Source organism: Halteromyces radiatus (assembly GCF_025201355.1).
Source record: "Halteromyces radiatus strain CBS 162.75 chromosome Unknown BX664scaffold_9, whole genome shotgun sequence".
In the NCBI taxonomy this organism is placed as follows: domain Eukaryota; kingdom Fungi; phylum Mucoromycota; class Mucoromycetes; order Mucorales; family Cunninghamellaceae; genus Halteromyces; species Halteromyces radiatus.
The window spans coordinates 590,523-609,904 of record NW_026251695.1 but is presented as its reverse complement, the minus strand read 5'-3'; the positions used below and the strand labels follow the sequence as shown (position 1 = coordinate 609,904).

Here is a 19,382-nt window from a genome sequence, read left to right as displayed (position 1 = left end):
AAGGACCATACAAAGTTGTTAGAAAAACACAAAGTGGTACATACGTCTTAAAAGACACTACTGGAGATCTCTTACCTAAAAGCTACACAGTATCACAGTTGAAGCCAGTAATTGAAGATGAAGGTAACGAAGAAGTTACATACGACGTTGAAGCAATTGTAGCTCATAAAAAGGATCCTAAAACAAACAAGTATATATATAAAGTCAAATGGTTAGATTATGACTCGTCGTATAACACTTGGGAACCCGCTGATAATTTTTATAGTCAAAAACCTATAGAAACATATTGGAATAAGATTAATGAATCACCACAAAATGAACATGTACAAAGTACAAAACAAAGAAAAAGAAAAAGTGGACAAACAATTGGTACCAACAAGAAAAGAAAAAATAAATAAGCCACTACAATATGTTCCCATAAACAAATATAAACAATGTAGAAGTGATGATCTACACTGGAAGGGGGTAGTGTGGTAATTCAACACTTAAAGATTTAGATTAGAGTTTAGAATATTGATAATCCGATAGTGGAGATCAGATTACAGAGTAATCTGATAGTTTATTTATAAAAAGAGTTTTTTATAGGACTTGTTCCTTTTTCTCTTTAACTAAGTTTTATTAATAAAATTCTTACGTTTTGTCTCGTTACATATTAAGACTCATACAAATACCACATGGACGTTCAAGGTATGCCTATCACTGCCAACTCTCCTTATATGTTCAAGGCTCTAAACCAAGGGCTAGTTTTAGGACAAGGTGGTCCATTTGGTGAAGCAAGGATGGTTCTCCTGGATCGAGTTAATAGTACTTCCAGTATTACCGTTATTCCACAACTACGTGGCGGAACGTGGTATATTCAATTGGCGGATGCAAATCCTCCTCTCTATTTGGCTAATGTATATACTAATGTATTCCTATCGAACGACGCTACACTTATGTTTGATACTCAGGAAAAAGTACTTCAGTCAATTCCACCTAGCAAAGGAGCAAAAAATTTCAATATCGGTAAACAAGCTAGCGCTTATCGTGAATATCCAAATGGTGACAAAGTTTATTCATGCTCTCAGACACTTATGGCCACATTAACGAATTGTGCCCAATGCGATATTGATATGCGAAACCCCGAACTGACTTATTTCACATTAACAAAAGTTGGCAATTAAAACTATCTTGTATGATTTTTGTTTCAGTAGAGTAGATTGCGCATAACAATTAATAAAATTGTCTTTTTTCTTATTAAAAATTTGAACGCAGAAAAAAGAAGGAACTCTCTCCATTATTATCACAACTATCACCATCACTTCTTTTCTCAATATCAATACTATCTTTTTCAAGTTTGTGTTTTATTTTATTTTTACATTTGTTTATTTTTTATTACTCTTCTTATATCATCTTCTATAACACATAATTATGGCTGTTGTCACTGTTTTTTTTTGCGCTCTAGGTTCGGAAAACCATTTTCTGCAATAGTTGCATGATCACACAAGAAAAGCATTCAGAGGAAACCTTCGTTTTAGTGACTGTTGAAGAGGTAGAGTGGGAGTTGGCTTAAAATCTGTTTCAATGTTGAACAAGTAGAGATCTTTAGTAATGCTTCATCCAAGTTAATGACCAATCTTAGTAGTAAACAGTCAATTCTCGGTTAATGTATAACGCATGATTTACTGTTGCCATATTACTTGTATACGGGGAGAAAAGATAGGGTATGGTATGACAATTTGACATCTGGCAAACCTGGTCAATTTTATTATCAAGGAGGAATCAATCAATTATAATTAAAATAAGCAGAAAAAGCAAAAGGTGAATGGTGGGAAAAAAAAAAAAAAAAAAAAAAAAAACGGAAAGAGGAGGAACACGGAGATCCCTTTTCAGGATAGAATAGGCAATAGCGTAAAATCAAACTCAGTGGTCGAGTAAAAATTAATTGTATAGGAAATAGACCATAACAACATGGACGTTTTAGGTTAGCTAGATGAGATCGTTGTACCAAACACGACAGGAACATCTTCCATAATGAAAGAAGTAAGAGAGAAAAAAGGTTTTAAATGCAGATGAAAGGCCTGCATAAGAGTGCTGTCTGCATACTTCTTCGGGATTACTGTTATGCATCTCATGAAGTTTAAAATTCATCATTGAAAACCAAGGAAAGATATAAAAGCTCCTTCTCTTTTTTGTGCTGATTTATTATCCAGTATTATCAATGACTTGTAGAATCTATAGTCTATTCTGTTTTATATTCCTTGGCATATTGGCTTCTTCAGTTGAAGGTTTTTATCGAGAAAGGGATGGAAACTGTGTCTGGCCTCGTATCAATGATCTTGTGGACATTCAAGGTATGCCTATTACTCCCGGTTCTTCTTATACACTCAAGGCTCTAAGACATGGTCTGGTTTTGGGACAACATGGTATATTCGGTGAAGCAAGAGGAGTTTTCCTGGACAGAGTTAACAGCACTTCTAGTATTACCGTTATTCCACAAATAACTGGTGGAAGTTGGGATATACGATTAGCGGATGCAAATCCTCCTCTCTATTTGAACGATGTCTTCGATACACTCATGTTTGATACTCGAAGAGGCATACTTGGGTACCTACCTAACAAAGGAGCGAACAATTTCAATATCGGTCGACAACAACTAGCTTCCCGAACTGAGTACGGTGAAACAGTGTATAGCTGTTATCAGTATCTGATGGCCACATTAAAGGGTTGTAAGCAATGCGAAATTGATAAGCGAAATCCTGAACTGACCTATTTCACATTAACAAAAGTTGGCAACTAAAGCTACCTTGTACGATTTGTTCCAGTATAGTAAAAGAATTACGCATAACAATAATAAAATTATCTTTTTTTTTTTTTAATTAAAAACCTGAACACAAAAGGAGGAAGAAATGATACCGATTATTATCATTACTTTTTTTTTATCTTTTTAAGTTTGTGTCTCTTTGTTATTATATTTTTTTTATTACTCTTCTTATGTCATACCTTGCGTACAAAATGACTGTTGTCACTGTTTATTTTTTACGATCTAGATCGGGAAAACTATTTCCTGCAACAAGAGGTAGAATTCATCCCCCACCCTGTTACTGCATGATGAACAAGAGAAGGATTAAGAGGAAATCTTTATTTTAATGAATGTGGAAAAGGCAGAATGGGGGATGGATTGGAATCTAAATTCTTATCATTAGTAGCGACCCATCCAACTTACTGATCAGTCTTAGCAGCAAACAGTCATTCACGGTTAATGTATAATTACTGTTAACATATTATCTATATATGGGGAAAAGAGTATGGTATGACTATTTGACATCTGGCTAACCTCATCAACTTTATTATCAAGGAAGAATCAATCAAATATAATCAAAAGTACAAAAAAAGCAAAAGATGAATGGAGGGAAAGAGAAAAAGAGGATGAAGACGAAGATCCCTTTTCAGGATAGAATATGTGCAATGGCGTAAAATCAAATCAGTAGTGGAGTAAAAATTACATTGTATAGGAAAGGGACAAAATAGTACCCATCACAACGTGGATGTTTTAGGGTAGCTAGATGAGATCGCTCTACCGCACACGACAGGGACATCTTCCATAATGAAAGAAGTAAAAGAGAAAAAAGGTTTCAAACGCAGATGAAAAGCCTGCATGAGAGTGCTGTCTGTTTACTTCTTCGGGATTGCTGTTATGCATCTCATGAAGTTTAAAAAAATTCATAATTGTAAGCCAGGGAAAGATATAAAAGCTCCTTCTTTTTTTTTTCTTTTGTTGTCGTTGATTTATTGCTGTAGCTATTATTGTATTATCAATGATTAACCGCACCTATAGTCTATTCTGTTTCGTATTTTTTTGCATCTTGGTCTCTGTAATTGAAGGTTCTACTCAAATTAAGAAAGGAAAATGTTTTTGGCCTGAGAACAACGATCTTCTGGACATCCAAGGCATGCCTATCACTGCCAATGCTACTTATATGTTCAAGGCTCTAAAGCATGGGCTAGTTTTGGGACCACGTGGTAGGTTTGGTGAAGCAAGAATGGTTCTTATGGATAGAGTTAATAGCACTTCTAGCATTACCGTTATACCACAAATAATTAAGGGAGAATGGGGTATACAATTGGCGGGTGCAAATCCTCCTCTCTATTTGGAAGATGTACCTACGAATATCCTCAAAAGGACGGAAGGTACCCTTATGTTTGATACGAGGAAAACAAGCCTTTATTCGTTCTTACCTAACAAAGGGGCAAACAATTTCAATATCGGCCATCAAGGTGAGCTTGCTTCAGCTAGAGGAACAAATTATGTATGCCGGAAGTATCTGATGGCCACATCAAAGCATTGTAAGCAATGCGAAATTGATAGGCAAAATCCCGAAACAACTTATTTCACATTAACAAAAATTGGCAACTAAAACTAGTTTATATGATTTGTTTCTGTATAGTAAAAAATCATTCAATACAATAATAAATAAATAAATAAATAAAAAAGAATTACCTCTATTATTACAATCATCATCATCAACTTCTTTATTAATATCAATATTATTACCATTGTCATTATCTGTTTCATGAACGTTTGACCAAGTTCTTTCTCATCAGTATCCATTTTGAGCTTCAAGAATAAAAAAAAAAAGTGAAATTGATTATTTCATGCTCATATATTCTTCCTCCAATACAAAACATGTTAAGGCTATTGACGATGACGGTGGTCTTTCCTAAAATAGAATTCGTTGATTATCCAGCTTTTTTTTTTAATTTTGTCATATGTTTTATTTTCTTCGTAACTCACATTTATAGCTTACTATTTGTATTCGTTATTTATCTAAAATACAAGGATATCATACCATCAATCTCCTCTATCTCTACAATTTAACTTGTAGCAGAATTAACCCAAAAGCACGGATTCGGAATTTGTAAGAATACGAGAAGAGGATTGGCACAGGGAAATCAGAGGGTTGCAGTGACTTGCAAAAAAAAGGGAGGACTTTTTCTCAAGATATTGAGAAAAAGTCCCAGTGCATATAACTAAAAGGTTACTGTTATATCTAATACATCTTATATTTTAGTTTTTTTTTTTTTTTATTCCCTACCAATAATCGCATGAGTACGGCCCAAGAACAACTTCAAACGTTCAACCATCAGGTTCTTGAACATCCTCAACTTGCCTCTTCCTATGCTACTACTGGATTTATGAATGTCTTACTCAATCTGAATAAAGAAATGAGTAACAATACAAGCGGTTTGAAAGATGTCATTCGAGCTTTTACTATCGTGCTTCCACCTGTCTTTACTACCGTGTATGAATTAATGAAACTTTAACTATACCACTCTTTTTTTTACTAATCCTACGTTCTTTTTCTCAGATGTAAAAATGAAACTGAAAGTCAAATGTGGGATGCTACCGAGCAATTAATAGCTTTATTACGGAAGTTCTGGATCAACCATACAAATGCTGGTATTCGTATTTACGCGTTCAAATGTGTCCAACAGTTGATCCTACTGGAATCGAAAAAAGAAAAGAAAGAAGAAAGCACAAAGGTGAGCAAGTGATTTTTAGGTTATTCGAAGAAATAGTCATACTTACTTTTGTATTTTAGGATACTTTCTCTGTGAATCTTATACGACCAGGTCACCGTCTGATGAATATATCTCGATTGGAAGCAGATGGATTGCAATGGGTCGATCTATTATTGGATCGTTTGCATGATAAAAAAGAGTAAGTTTTCATTTGTTTGAATACAAAGTGTTTCCTTTAATAATACTAATACTATCCCTTTCATTGATATCAAAAGATCTGCCGCCGTTATTACAGCCATTGTTAGTTGTCTCACTCAATTAGCAAGACGACGACCTCAGTTCACTCGAAATATTATTGGAGGATTGGTAACATGGAGCAAGAAAAAACCAGCACACTTGGTAGCAGTGGAAATAAGAAGTATAGAAAAGTGCATAAAACTTGCATTCATCACTTTGATCAAGTAAGTTAGTAAGGTCAAAATAAAACTAATCTATAGAGTAACATCCATAGATGATTGTTTGAAAAAATAAGCAGTATTAATAGTACTTTTTTTTTTTTTTCATTCTCCATAGAACGAATCGCCTATCACCCTATAGATCAGAGCTACTTGGTGCATTTACCTCGGTAGGTGGGAACCCGGCAGCATTACCAGCACGCTCCTCACGCAATGGCCAAGATCGACAAGAAGATAATAGACGGAAAAGGACTCATGCACCGGAAAGTGGTGCTGGTCGTGGAGAGAAAAAGCTCAGGACATCCGATCATCCCATTCCTCAAATTTCATCAGTGAATCAAAATCTAGGTCAAACTATTGACGTTTCATCCATGCCATTGAATGTTGTGACTGATCTATGTATTGCTATCTTACAAAATGTGTCCTTGGAAACCTTGAATGAACGATTTAAATTGGTAATAGGGTAAATGAATTTTAACTTATATGAATCTAATGTTATTCATTATGTTTCCATCCATTATATAGCTACCGGAATCAATGTTTCAGCAAGCGAATATCTTTCAAGTACCTACTCCAGCGACAAATCCAATGGCGTTCTCTCAAAATCAACCATTAATCGATCATTCCACATTATCTGATGAACAAAAGTTAACCAAAGTACCTGATGTAGATACAAAAATGTTGGAACCTGATCATGTCACTCCTATTCGAACACCATTAGCGAGTGCTGAAGAACGAGCTAGTCAATCATTGAAGATGCAACCATATAATTTAGCTGAACCTCGACCAATGTCACAAGATCAACAACAAGGTTTATTGAAAATGTCGATGCAGCGTCTATTGGAAGCTGATTACTTTGCTCATCAGTCAAAACATCAATATTCAGTCAAACGGCCACACCTACAAAACACATCATTACAGCAATCTACTCCACGCCTTCTCACATGGAGTGCTACAACCAAAGCATTCTGGGCTTTACTTCTTTCAAAAGTGTTCACACTGGGGACAGTAATAACTGGGGTATTAGATCAGATTGATGTAAAGCTTGATCAAACCGATGACAAAATGCCTATTAGCAAACATCAAATAGAAGGATCGGAATCGGATCAATTAAAGGAACTATTACTGGATTTTATTCTTGAAGATTTCCCCAACAGGTAAAGAGATAATCAAAAAAAAAAAAAAAAAAGAAAGAAAGAGAAAAAAAGAAAAGCAACTTTCTTAATCATATATACTTTATCAATCATAGGTATGATCTCGCTTTGGCATGGTTACATGAGGAACGCTATTATGATATACAATACAACCGCAAGTATAACCTTCTAAAACCTACAACTTCTTTGGAGACACAAAGGAAAAAAGCTTACTTTGATTGGCTAGTATGCATAGTTGAAAGGGGTATAATGGTATTAGAGCCAAAGGATAAAACTCTTACAAAACTACTCTTAGCAGCTCCATCACTCAATGAATCGATTATTACCAAAATACAAACTATAATGCGAGAACAAACAAGTAGGTTTGTAATGTGCATAGCGACCTTACGAGATTTAGCAACACAGCGTCCTACCGTTCGATCTCAATGTCTTACGATATTACTCAATTTATGTACTGATCCCGATGTGAAGACACGGTCTACCGCTATTGCAGCTGTCAAAAGATGGGTGCCGTCTCATCCAATAGCTCCTCAAGTTATACAACATGCTATTGATTCAATACTCATTTTGACACAACCTCCTATATCATCGGCAATAAAAGATGAAGGAAAAATAATCAATGATGAGGACAAGCCAAAGATCGAGAAAGAAGTCAATCCTGAGCTTAAAAATGACGAACAAGCGCAGGAGAAAGAAAAGCAAATAAAAGAACAATCAGAATCAATATCTACAAGTTGGCCAGAGCAGGATGTCGTACGGCATACAGATTTGTTCTTTGCACTATGTATCAAAAAGCATGAATTATTAGTTCAGTAAGTGTTATTTTAAAGATATCATAAGAGAAAACTAAACCGTTTTTTTTTCCTATTAAATTTCTTCACTAATTCTTTATTCCATAATAGATTATTCCCTGTATATAATCAAGTTGATCAGCATGTACAACGATATATTCGGCAACACATTTATAATATGGTAACATCAATGGGTATTGATTCAGCTGGTCTTGTTCAATCTGTAAAGAGCTATACTCCTGGTAGTGAAACTTTGATTCTACGGATTCTAAAGATCCTTTGTGACACAGGTAAAAAAAAAAAAAAAAAAAAAGACTTTTATAACCAAACTTTTTCTTCGTATTAATAAAATCATTCAAATTACTTTTGTTAGCACCTCCTACACCTGCGCTCAGAGCCTTGATAAAAGAAATTTATGTTGGAAGAGGATTACGTGCCAAATTCATGCTTCCTATTATCACTAATCAAGTTAAAGAATAATACATTATTTGAATAATAAACTGTATACTATACTTTTCTTTTTTGTTCCATTCTTTTTTTTTTCTTTTAATTGATCTTCAAACCTTAAAATTCCAAAAAAAACAACTTTAAACTGAATCGGAGCTTCCGAAAAAAAATTTCTTGTTTCTTTTGATCATACCCAAAAACACATTGACAATATGTCCAAAGTCAAAACTCATGTTGGAGATAATATTCGGCAACAATCAAAGGAAAAAAGACAAGTATATAGAAGTGCTCTGGATTCACCTTTTACAATCAAATGGTAAGAGAAATATTTCATTTACATCGTTCTTAAAATAACGTTCGATATTCATATGTCTATTCTTTCCAGGCCTCGTATTCAACCAGATCTTTCAGATCGAATCATGAATGCTCTTTTGACGTAGGTTAATCTATTGTACTCAATATCAAATAGAAACTGACTTTTTCATCTTTTATTATAGAATACTTCAACCAATAGGTCTACATAAACAAAAGAAACGAACCGCGACTCGTGTATCTAAAAAAGCAATATCAAACACTGAATCTTCTACTTCTCAATATGATGATGCTCCCAGTATAGTAGCAGAACAACGTATACTACTGGGACTGAACGATGTTACCAAACATATAGAACGTATTATCCAAAAACGCAAACAAAGAAAGGATTTGACTAAACCAATATCAGAAGAAACAAATGAAACGAATAATACTCTTACGCCTGTCATTTTCGTCTGCCGTCGTGATATCAAGCCTTTACACCTATGTTCTCATTTATTGTCCATGGCAGCACTCGCCAACATCAAGTTAATTCAGTTACCTGCTAATGCCGAAACGTTACTAGCGCAAGCCTTGAAGCTCCAACGGGTTTGTGTACTCTTTTTGGAGGTAAGAAACATAAAAGGGCTTTAGAAAGAGGGACTCATGATCAATATATTATATCATACTAGTTAAATCATACGGGTACAGAAGAATCATTACGATTAGCAGTGAATGAAGCACCTTGGGTGGAAGCACCTTGGTTAAATCAGTCTAACAGTACAAATGCCGTACCTTACAAGAATACAAGGATCAAAGTTTTGAAGACAACCGGATCATTTGTCAAAAAATCAAAAAAGTAATAATATATAGTGTTATGATCATCAATAAGATACATCTTTATTTAGTATTTGTTTTGTTTATGATATGCATCTTCAATTGTTTGAATAAAATCATCAACTTCATGTCCATCAGTACAATTCTTTCATCCCCATAATATATATATATATAAAGAAAATTGTATGGAAAATATTTATTAGTGATCCTGTGTTTTTCAAAATATATTATTTACCTTCCACTCCCCATCATGAATACATCGTAATTTGTTGTCAATGAAGACTGTACAGCTCGAGCTTATCAGAATATATAGACAAATGAGTTCATACTCAAAATGTTTTTTTTTCTTTATGTCACTCTACCTAACACCTAATGATTTTGTTTTCTGCGCACTTTCTGTGAGTAAACCAACACCCGTTGCACTATGTGAGCAATGTTCGACAGGTGCATATGACTTGTTTAGATCTTGAGCTATAATAAAAGTTTAGTTGATTCAAAATATATCATCTTTTTCTCAAATTCTTTACCACAGTTCTTGGCCAAGTCATCGTCTAAACCAATCAACTGATAGTTTTTGTTCATACAAAGATTAAAAGAAAACCAATCCTTTGGATCAGGATATTCTTTATGGAAACATAATTGTTGTATGTTTCCTAAACATTCTGAACTACCATGTTTACTTTTAACAGTAATAAAGTACTTGTTACTTTCTGAGCATGAAAATAAGCAGGGATATGCTTACCATATATGAGCAAAAGGAGCAGAACTAGCGTATTGAGCAATGTAGTTGACATCGAATGTTACGGGGACGTTGACCTTCTTTACTATAAAAAAAGAAAAAGAAGAAAGTAAATGGCTGTCCTAAAATATAATATATATATGTATATATGTGTATATGTATATATATATTTACAAACTGTTGAAAACACAGATTCACAATAGACTGCATCGGGACACTTGCTCATAACAAAAAGATCAACGGGTACGGGAGAAGGTGGCTCTTTATTCGAGTTTTTGAGAAAGGTTGGAAAAGCAAAGGCATATGCCAAGATTCCCAAAAAAATCAATAAAATATGCATTTGTGATAAAAAAAAAAAAAAAAAAAAGAGTAGAAAACAAAAAGAAGAATAGAAAGTACAGAAAGGAAAAAAAAAAGTGAAAGACTTAATATGCATACAAATACGGAATTACCCAACATGTGTAACAAATGGCGTCAATTTGGTTTTAGTCATCGGCTACAGTTTTAATTTCCATCAACCTCCACATCATCCAACTTCCCAATGTGCGATACGGCTATTTCCAATAAAAAAAAAAAAACAATATTTAAATTTGATTGATTTGTCATTTCATTCGATTTTATTCGGTCTTACTTTCCATTTTTCTGTTAATTGACGCATTTCATCTGGTGATGGAAGTATGATTTGATTCTTCTTATCTTTTTTATTGCCTGTGTTAAAATGGAGAGCCACTCCTTTTCTCACACCTGTTTAGGTAATCAATGAATCAATTGTTTCATGCACCCTTTTTTTTTTCCTTTTCTTTTTTTTTTTTTTAATTTTACCCAGATCAGAGACAGGAAGTACGTCAGGATGACATAAATTGAACATTAGAAACCTAAAAGGAAAAGATATTTATTTGTTATTACATTTGATTCAATATCTTTTTTTTTTTAAGTGTACGAAATTTTCCTTACATGTCCACTGTCCACTATAGATCCAAAAAAAAAATATATTATATTATTTCATCATTCGCTTATAGATAATGATTTTGTTTACCTGCCCAATTCCTTTGACTGAACACAATAATTTGGAAATAGTCTCATCTGACATTCTATCCAATTCCTCACTAACGATGGTATTATTAGCAAATTTAGCGGATAAATCTTGTATATATTCTGTTTTCCTTTGGGACAAGCCTACTGATCTAAGTTCTTCAGTAGTTTTTGCCAAGATCATGTCTGGAGTTGGAAACCATGGAAAAGAAGAAGGCAGAATTTCATCAGCAGGAAATGGAATCGGTGATTCAAATGAACGTAAAAATCTATTCCGAATGGATGCTGCGGCTTTACCGTGAATTTGTTGAAAGATGATTGAGGTCACCAAAGATCTTTTGAAAAATTAAAACATAATCAGATGGATTGTATAATATAACTATTGTATTTTTATATTACTTAAATGGATTAGATCCATCTGCCAACTTGATTCTTTGCTGAAATTCTTTAAACGCTCGATCATCCATCACTTTTGCTAATTTAGCATCCACTGATTTGATATGATGCCATGCTTTTTCAACATCATATTTCCGTGGAAGTACTGCTGCTGTAATGATATTCGCTGTATCAGAAGCCATCATCGTAGTAGTAGTAGACACGTCGCCACTCGATGTTGATTCTTTAATGATACTTTCCAACTCATTTTTCTAATAGGAACAAGAGAATACTGTAAATCCTTTGACTAACATGTTTACAAAAAAAAATCAGGGATTTTTCACCAGTTTTTACCACACTCGTTTTTGTATTTAAAATGTCAGATCCACTTTTCGTTTTCTTGAATTCTTTTTTGATATTTATGCTGGATTTTTTTATCCTACCAAGAGTAAGGTTATTAGTAAGACCATATTGGTTTTTTATTTTATTTTATTTTATTTTATTTTTCACTTTGATGTTATTACTTTTTAGTAATAGTTTTTTTATTAGCTTTCGAGTATGACTTAACAGGTTGTTCTGCTAAACGTGCGCTTTTTCTTATCATGACAAGAACAATGTAGAAACAAGTTGAAAAAAAAAAGTATAAAAGAAAGAAGAAAAAAAGGTGAATTACTTGGAAATTATTTCCCTTGATGAAATTAGGACTCAGTATAAAGTTTGGGAAAAAGAGGGGGGCGCAGAAGCATGTTAAGAAACAAAGGGAATCAATTCCATTGGAAATCAATTTACAAAAAAAAAAAAAAGTTGTCATACTCTGTTTCTAAAGGAGATATAACAGATAAAATAAAGAAATCAAATCATAAAAATGATTCATTTTGAAATATTAAAAGATTACCATCAATCACTATTGTCTTGGTGTAGCAAAAAGAGAGAAATACATGTATCTTTTATATTCCGGACCGGGCAATCCTTCTCTTACTTTAAAGATAGACAGGTATTACATTTTTTTTTTTTTTGGTTCTTCTTTGTTCAACACTACCTTTTTTTTCTTCAGCATCTTCTCTTATCCTCCATCTCAAGAAGACAATAACATAGTCTTTTCTCATATTTGTGGAAGAAGAAATACTACTATATTCTTGTCACATCTTGAACTTCTTTTTATATATATCTATATATAACAAATGACCTTGGCAGAGTTACGTCTCAGGGCTGCCGTCGATAAATCACAAACAACAAACTATGGTGTAAAACGATGGATATCATCAGTGAACCGTCTCTACGAAGAAGTAAGTTTTATAAAGTGAAAAAAATCATATGAATTTTATAGTGTTGAACTCAATATAAATGATATAGGGAGATATTGCATTACGTCTCGGTAACATAGAAAACGCATACGTACATTACATGAAAGGATGCAGGTAAAGCTAAACATCAACTAGGATAAACTTCTTAGAAAATCATAACCTTGTATTTTTTTTTTCTTTCTCAAGTATCATGTTAGATATTATTCAGCACCATCCGGATTATGCTTCCACACAAAACGATCCATTTTATATCAAGCTAAGGAAGGTAAGAGAAATGAGAAAGTAATAGGTGGAACATGTTCGTAACACCTTTAAAAAGAGGAAAGGCTTTGTTACCTCTTGATTACTAACTATTTATTGATTCCTCTTAGAGAACTAATAACGAAATATTCACTATACTTGAAGATATTGGAGAACAACTGCAGTCTCAGTATGATAAGCAAAAACGGAGAGATCAACAAGAATCATTATCTTCCCCGGATGACAATAAAGAAAATCAGGATGATGATATCGATCTTCAAAGAACTCTTGATAAATACCCTGCTATATCATCAAGTGGTCTATCAGCTCTAGATAATCTTCCACCTGTTCCTGTTCATACACCATCTGCCAAGAATTTTAACAATGCTAGCTCTACCATCCCTAATGATGTCAGTGATAATTTGAAGACAGATTCAACATCATCATTATCATCTCAATTTGCCAAGCTTCAGGTGACCCCGAATTCAACACATCAGAGTTCAAAAGGGGAGAAGGCTTTGTCTGAATCTCCTAGTGTTATAAATGATCGTGAAAATATCAATAATACATCTTACTCCAATCCCATTCAATTACCACCTCGAACCAATAATGTATTTCCTCAGATGCCTCAGGTAGAACCTCGTGAACTTGCAAAATGGATCACTCGAAAGGATAATCCTGCTAGTATACTTCTTTTGGATGTCCGACCTCGCGATATGTTTCGACATGCTTGTATCAAACACAGATGGATGGTACAAATTGAACCTTTGGTACTTCGGAAAGAGTATGTTTTGAAGCTGATATGAAAAAAAAAAAAAAATAGAAAGAGATTGTATGCGAATAGATCAATATTTATATATATATATTTTTTTATTTTTTTATTTATCAATTTTAGTGTCTCTTCGCATAAAATTCAAGATTCATTAGTATTAAACCCAGAAGCTGAACAACAACTCTTTGAACAAAGAAATAGATTTGATTTAGTGGTGTTTTATGACCAAAACTCACCTTCAATCACGCAAATGAATTTGCCTCTCACCTATTTAAAAAATGCCATTTATGATTTGGAATTTACGAAAAAGTTAAATCGTGCACCGATGTTATTAGCAGGTGGATTTGACTCTTGGGTCGCTTCTATTGGTCCTCGTGGTGTATATTGTTTTGATAACAAAGATGAAGCGTCGAAACAGCAACAACAGTCGCAATTAGGTTATCAAGGGAACACATCTCATTTACAAGGACATCGATTAATGAATGCTAACATGGGAAGAATTGATGGGCATTCTTATCATGAAAAGACAGAGGTATCGCCAGTAAATCATACGCTTTATGACTATGTAAGTTTTTTTTTTTTCGGTGATAATAAGAATAATAATGATGATAAACTTTAATATCTTTTTTTTTTTATCTTATTTCGTAGTTTAATCAAAAACAACGCGTTGGTCACCTGCAATCAATGAGTCAATCGAATCAAATGGCATATTATTCATACCAACCATCATCATCTATACAACAATCGTATCCATATACATATTCAAATAGTATACCCATGCCCGCTCCTATGCCTAATCCTTATTATTCACAAAATACCACAACACCTGAAAATGAGATTGCCAACTTTTCTTCACGGTATCCTGATATTCGTCCAAATACATCAACGATGCCTGAAACTGGGTTACAACGACGTCATACATTTATTGATAATCCATTTCATGGTTTTACAGCCACTTCGAATAAATTATATGATATCCCACCAGTACCTGCCAAACCAACACGACCATTACCACCACCTCCGTCACCATCATCCATTGCAACTACTTCACATGTCAGTCCACCTACTCTGCGACCTTCATCTGCTGGACCTACTTCATCAACTGTCACTGGAATGCCTGGTCCAAATTTACCTCCAAAAATACCAATCACTTCAAACAACAATAATCCTCATGCTAGCATTGCTACAAATACTCGCATCGCACCTGTTTCTGATAGTTCTTTCTCTCAGTTAGGAGGTGTTTTGATTGGTACAACAGGATTAAAGAATTTGGGAAATACATGCTATATGAACTCCATCATACAATGTTTAAGCGGAACAGTTCCTTTTGCAAGATATTTTATTTGTAAGTTTTCTTTTTTTTTTTTTTTTAAAAAAAAGAAAGGTTTAAAAAAATATTAAACTGTGTATCATCTACTTTATAGCTGGCTTATTCAAGAATGATATCAACAAACAAAATCCACTTGGGACAGGAGGCGTATTGGCAGAGAGCTTTGCTGAATTGATTCGTGTCATGTGGAGCGAAAATTACAATTTTATCTCGCCTGTCACATTTAGAGTAAGATCTAAAGGAAAATTGTGTGGGATAGATGAAAAGAATAATAGATTTTAAATATAATATAATAGGAAGCACTCGTCCGATTTGCACCTCAATATTCTGGTAGTGAACAACAAGATTCTCAAGAATTCCTCAATTTTCTACTCGATGGAATACATGAAGATTTAAATGCTATTAGAACTCCATCACGGTCAAATTGTATGGATGATCCTGCCGAAGAAGCTCGTTTCGAATTGTTACCAGATTATCAAGCAAGTACTTTGGCGTGGGAAAAATATTTGGCACGGAATGCAAGTATTATTGTCAGTTTATTCCAAGGTCAATATCGTAGTCGCCTTACTTGTTTGTCATGTAAAACCACTTCAACAACATATAATGCTTTCATGTCTTTGTCTTTACCCATCCCTTCCAAACGAACAAAACTTTCCAATAGTGTATCTCTTTACCAATGTTTAGATTATTTTGTCAAGGAAGAAATATTGGAAAAAGCTGATGCTTGGTAAGTAGTAGAATAAGGAAAAAAAATCAAACCTAAAATTCATTTGGGGGAATGAGAATAGATCGAAGGAAGTAATTTTTTTTTTGTTTCTTTATTTACCTTTTTTTTCTTTTTTTTTCTAGGCATTGTCCTAAATGTAAAAAGTTAAGGAAAGCAAGTAAGACACTTACACTCTCGCGATTGCCTGATGTCTTGTTGATTCATTTGAAACGTTTTTCCTTTGATGGTCCCTTCCGAAACAAATTGGAGACCAATGTTGATTTCCCTACAAAGTATTTATCAACCTAAAAAATAACTGCATCATCATCATACATGTATTAACTTTATGCAAATGGCGTGATTTATTATTGTTTATAGAAACCTTGACTTGAGTCGTTATTTTCCTAAATCGATGATACCTCAAGATTGCGCCCCACCTACCTTAAATTATGACCTTTATGCAGTTTCGGTAAGGAAAATGAAAAAAGCAAACTTTGCTATACAGGGAAATCTTATTGAAAACACTAAATCATACTATTTTTTTTTCCCCTCTTTCTCTCTCTAACTTTTTTGGTGCTAACCATTTAAGAATCATTATGGATCGTTAACTGGTGGTCATTGTAAGTACTTTGAGTCATCAAAATAGTAATCATCGATGTATATTCACAATTCTTTTTTTTTTTTTTTTTTTGAAGACACTGCTTGTGTAAGAAATGGATATCGTGGTGAATGGCATAATTTTGATGATACTCGATTTTCTGTTTGTGATGAATCCAAAGTCAAGGTATATTAATGATGAACAGATGACAAAAGTAGTGGTCATCTAATTACTTTTTTTTTTTTCTATTTCTTTTCCATAGAGTCGTGCAGCTTACAATTTATTTTATGTCAGATCCAAAGTCAAATAAAATGCAAAAAGATATATATACATATACGTTTTGTGTATATTTTTACTTATATATATATATATATTTATTAAAAACAGTGTTAAGATGATGTTTCTTCTCTAAACAGAGTATTTGCCGCCTGTGCAACTACTGCAGCTTGTGATGATGCTAATATTGCATCGATGGCTGCCAGAATATCCGCTTCCCACCATCCCATTTCATAATCTACTAATCCATATCGTTCTAATTTATCAGCCCATGTCACGACGTGTTCTCGTAATCTACGTAATTGTTGATCAGTCATCTTTTCCTCTGGTTGACTTGGTTCATGCCGTTGCGCCAAAGCATATAACCAACAATTATTCAGACCTGCCCAAAATTGTTCTCTATCAATTGCATTATAAGGATGATCATCCGAAGTAAGACCTATCAGTATTTAAAAAAAAAAAAAAAAGGTCAGGAGGTGGTTGTCAAAAGGGTTAGAATATACATGATCCTCTTCCTTCTTTTTTGTGTTACCTAATTGTTCACAGTGATCAACAACAGCACCTGTTGCCTTACTTAAGGTACGAAATCCACTCACCATGTTTCGTTGTTCAATATGATCAAGAGTCTTCTTCAGTTGGTTTTGAATTTCTTCGAAATTAGTGGTGGATTTTGCAGTGGTTGGTGAAGTGGAGGTGACCGGCACATTCTCTTGCGTTTTTATGTTCGTTGTGGACCCTTGAGTAGCAGGTAATGGAGAGTCATTCTGAGTTGAAGATGTTGAAGTGATAGGATTATGCACTTCTGTTGTGGATGGTTGTGAATGTTTGGTACCTTCAGAAGGTTCAGGAAGTTCAGTTGCTATATTAGCGGTACTTGTTGTAGTTGTTGTAGTTGTGATAATAGGAGTGGAAGTATCTGGCGCAGTAACAGCGATTTTAGTGGTACTGGTGGCAGTAGAAGAGGGAGTGATAGTAGCATTGTTAGTGGTAGTATCAGAGGATATAATAGAGGTGTCTATATAGGTGTCTTCAGCCTTAACAGTGGTGATGTCTATAAGCTCCTGGTCCTCTTGACAAGAAGGTGATAATGGTTCTTGTTGCTGTTGTTGCGACTCTGAAGTTGCTGGGTCAACGGATACTGGCTGTATGACGGATAATGGTTCTGACGATATTTCAGTTTGAGTTATGTCCTCTTTATTCTCTATTTTTACGTCTTCGGTTATAGCTTCAGTATCCGACATATTTTATTCTTTCTGTAAGAAATAAATAAATAGTACAAAAAAAATTGGCAATTAAGTCCACTAAAAGACTTTCCTCACATATGTAACCGGAGATCAAAATGTGACGTTTTGAGGGAGAGAGGGGCAAGGTAAACCTAAGTAAGAGAGCGTCGCATTTTTTTTTTGTCTGCGCCTTTTCTTTACTTTACTTTACTTACATATTATAAAATGGCAAGACATCATCCTGATCTCATTTTTTGTCGAAAACAACCTGGCATTGCCATTGGACGGCTTTGTGAGAAATGTGATGGAAGATGTGTCATTTGTGATAGGTAAAACAAAAAAAAAGAATCTTTTGACTGAAAAGTTATATATTAACGGTGAATATTTTTTTTTTCTTTTTCTTTGGTTTAGTTATGTACGCCCTGCAACATTGGTACGGATATGTGATGAATGTAACTTTGGTAAGAGACAGAAAAAAAAAAAAAGGAAATGATCAAGAAATTCTTATACTTTGATAACTGTATACTAACTTGTTTGTCTACTTAAGGGTCATTCCAAGGTAGATGCGTTGTCTGTGGTGGTCCTGGCGTGTCTGATGCGTATTATTGCGTTAGTTGTACCCGATTAGAGAAAGATCGTGAAGGATGTCCAAAGATTATTAACTTGGGATCTTCAAAAACAGGTAGGAAATGATAACAAAGGATATTCAAGTCATTGTACTGATTCTGTATTTTTACACTTTGGATAGATCTATTTTACGAGCGGAAAAAATTTGGGTTCAAGAAAGGATAGCATCAAACAAATTTTGCATATATATGTAAATCAACTTCTCTTCATTTCTTCATTCGTCGGTTTCTTCCTCCCCTTCTTGTATCATAGAAATATATGTAGCCTATTCTTGTCGTTTTTTTTTCTTCACCTTTACCCACTATCTTTTTATATTTTACATCATTTTATTGTTCTCAGTCTTTTTATATAGTATTCAATAAATACACTCCACTGGAGTATTAGAAATCAAAGATTCTGGCATATGATTATTGTTTGCTTAAGATGAAATATTAGTTCATGGGATTCATTTAGAATGATTTACAAAGTCATAGGACTTTTTCTTAGTCAGACCTTAGATCTCCCGCTATGTCAGTGAGATACACTTGAAGAAAGGATTTTGTTCATATCGGTGTACTGTTTGGATTAGAAAACCTAGAAATCACTCTGATGAGTTGGTAGGAAGTCTTGTGTGTGCTTGATCTTACCTTAGATCAACTTACCTAATGATATTCATTATAATATCATCCGCTGTATTCTTATCC

The 19,382-nt window shown here is 34.0% G+C and overlaps 10 protein-coding genes across 10 annotated transcripts; 7 read left to right on the top strand and 3 right to left on the bottom strand.

Moving 5' to 3' along the window:
• Nucleotides 1-623: 623 nt before the first annotated feature.
• BX664DRAFT_205936 (uncharacterized protein) lies at nucleotides 624-1,222 on the top strand. The gene has a single exon (XM_051540141.1). The coding sequence runs from the start codon at nucleotides 675-677 to the stop codon at nucleotides 1,161-1,163; it is 489 nt and encodes a 162-aa protein (XP_051396694.1). The 5' UTR covers nucleotides 624-674; the 3' UTR covers nucleotides 1,164-1,222.
• Nucleotides 1,223-2,195: 973 nt separating this feature from the next.
• Nucleotides 2,196-2,822, top strand: BX664DRAFT_341919 (uncharacterized protein). The gene has a single exon (XM_051547072.1). The coding sequence runs from the start codon at nucleotides 2,201-2,203 to the stop codon at nucleotides 2,777-2,779; it is 579 nt and encodes a 192-aa protein (XP_051396693.1). The 5' UTR covers nucleotides 2,196-2,200; the 3' UTR covers nucleotides 2,780-2,822.
• Nucleotides 2,823-3,778: 956 nt separating this feature from the next.
• Nucleotides 3,779-4,480, top strand: BX664DRAFT_341918 (uncharacterized protein). Its single transcript, XM_051547071.1, has one exon. The coding sequence runs from the start codon at nucleotides 3,798-3,800 to the stop codon at nucleotides 4,395-4,397; it is 600 nt and encodes a 199-aa protein (XP_051396692.1). The 5' UTR covers nucleotides 3,779-3,797; the 3' UTR covers nucleotides 4,398-4,480.
• Nucleotides 4,481-5,784: 1,304 nt separating this feature from the next.
• BX664DRAFT_269113 (uncharacterized protein) lies at nucleotides 5,785-8,248 on the top strand (the record flags this gene model as incomplete). Its single annotated transcript, XM_051541036.1, has 6 exons — nucleotides 5,785-5,963; nucleotides 6,076-6,412; nucleotides 6,483-6,949; nucleotides 7,354-7,618; nucleotides 7,757-7,923; nucleotides 8,014-8,248. Coding segments are annotated over 6 exons (1,650 nt in total), but the record flags the coding sequence as incomplete, so codon positions are not given.
• A 728-nt stretch (nucleotides 8,249-8,976) lies between these two features.
• On the top strand, nucleotides 8,977-9,503 carry BX664DRAFT_269264 (uncharacterized protein; the record flags this gene model as incomplete). The annotated part of the gene is made up of 2 exons (XM_051541046.1): nucleotides 8,977-9,270; nucleotides 9,333-9,503. Coding segments are annotated over 2 exons (465 nt in total), but the record flags the coding sequence as incomplete, so codon positions are not given.
• Nucleotides 9,504-9,523: 20 nt separating this feature from the next.
• Nucleotides 9,524-10,578, bottom strand: BX664DRAFT_341912 (uncharacterized protein). Its single transcript, XM_051547070.1, has 6 exons — nucleotides 10,391-10,578; nucleotides 10,220-10,301; nucleotides 10,005-10,156; nucleotides 9,840-9,948; nucleotides 9,713-9,773; nucleotides 9,524-9,622 (listed from the first exon to the last, which is right to left on the bottom strand). The coding sequence occupies exons 1-6, from the start codon at nucleotides 10,554-10,556 to the stop codon at nucleotides 9,545-9,547; spliced, it is 648 nt and encodes a 215-aa protein (XP_051396689.1). The 5' UTR covers nucleotides 10,557-10,578; the 3' UTR covers nucleotides 9,524-9,544.
• A 123-nt stretch (nucleotides 10,579-10,701) lies between these two features.
• BX664DRAFT_269152 (DNA glycosylase) lies at nucleotides 10,702-11,715 on the bottom strand (the record flags this gene model as incomplete). The annotated part of the gene is made up of 6 exons (XM_051541038.1): nucleotides 10,702-10,770; nucleotides 10,848-10,960; nucleotides 11,039-11,091; nucleotides 11,171-11,184; nucleotides 11,253-11,583; nucleotides 11,648-11,715. 6 exons carry the CDS (start codon nucleotides 11,713-11,715, stop codon nucleotides 10,702-10,704), a joined length of 648 nt encoding a protein of 215 aa, XP_051396688.1.
• A 935-nt stretch (nucleotides 11,716-12,650) lies between these two features.
• BX664DRAFT_303113 (uncharacterized protein) lies at nucleotides 12,651-16,768 on the top strand (the record flags this gene model as incomplete). Its single annotated transcript, XM_051542464.1, has 12 exons — nucleotides 12,651-12,909; nucleotides 12,977-13,041; nucleotides 13,114-13,192; nucleotides 13,299-13,951; nucleotides 14,063-14,504; nucleotides 14,588-15,284; nucleotides 15,364-15,497; nucleotides 15,566-15,996; nucleotides 16,119-16,268; nucleotides 16,354-16,444; nucleotides 16,565-16,595; nucleotides 16,671-16,768. The coding sequence occupies exons 1-12, from the start codon at nucleotides 12,805-12,807 to the stop codon at nucleotides 16,766-16,768; spliced, it is 2,976 nt and encodes a 991-aa protein (XP_051396687.1). The 5' UTR covers nucleotides 12,651-12,804.
• Nucleotides 16,769-16,881: 113 nt separating this feature from the next.
• Nucleotides 16,882-18,097, bottom strand: BX664DRAFT_388910 (uncharacterized protein). The gene is made up of 2 exons (XM_051549505.1): nucleotides 17,382-18,097; nucleotides 16,882-17,288 (listed from the first exon to the last, which is right to left on the bottom strand). Exons 1-2 carry the CDS (start codon nucleotides 18,088-18,090, stop codon nucleotides 16,963-16,965), a joined length of 1,035 nt encoding a protein of 344 aa, XP_051396686.1. The 5' UTR covers nucleotides 18,091-18,097; the 3' UTR covers nucleotides 16,882-16,962.
• Nucleotides 18,098-18,267: 170 nt separating this feature from the next.
• On the top strand, nucleotides 18,268-19,091 carry BX664DRAFT_341899 (PHD finger-like domain-containing protein 5A). The gene is made up of 4 exons (XM_051547069.1): nucleotides 18,268-18,401; nucleotides 18,484-18,533; nucleotides 18,620-18,754; nucleotides 18,821-19,091. The coding sequence occupies exons 1-4, from the start codon at nucleotides 18,298-18,300 to the stop codon at nucleotides 18,862-18,864; spliced, it is 333 nt and encodes a 110-aa protein (XP_051396685.1). The 5' UTR covers nucleotides 18,268-18,297; the 3' UTR covers nucleotides 18,865-19,091.
• Nucleotides 19,092-19,382: the final 291 nt, after the last annotated feature.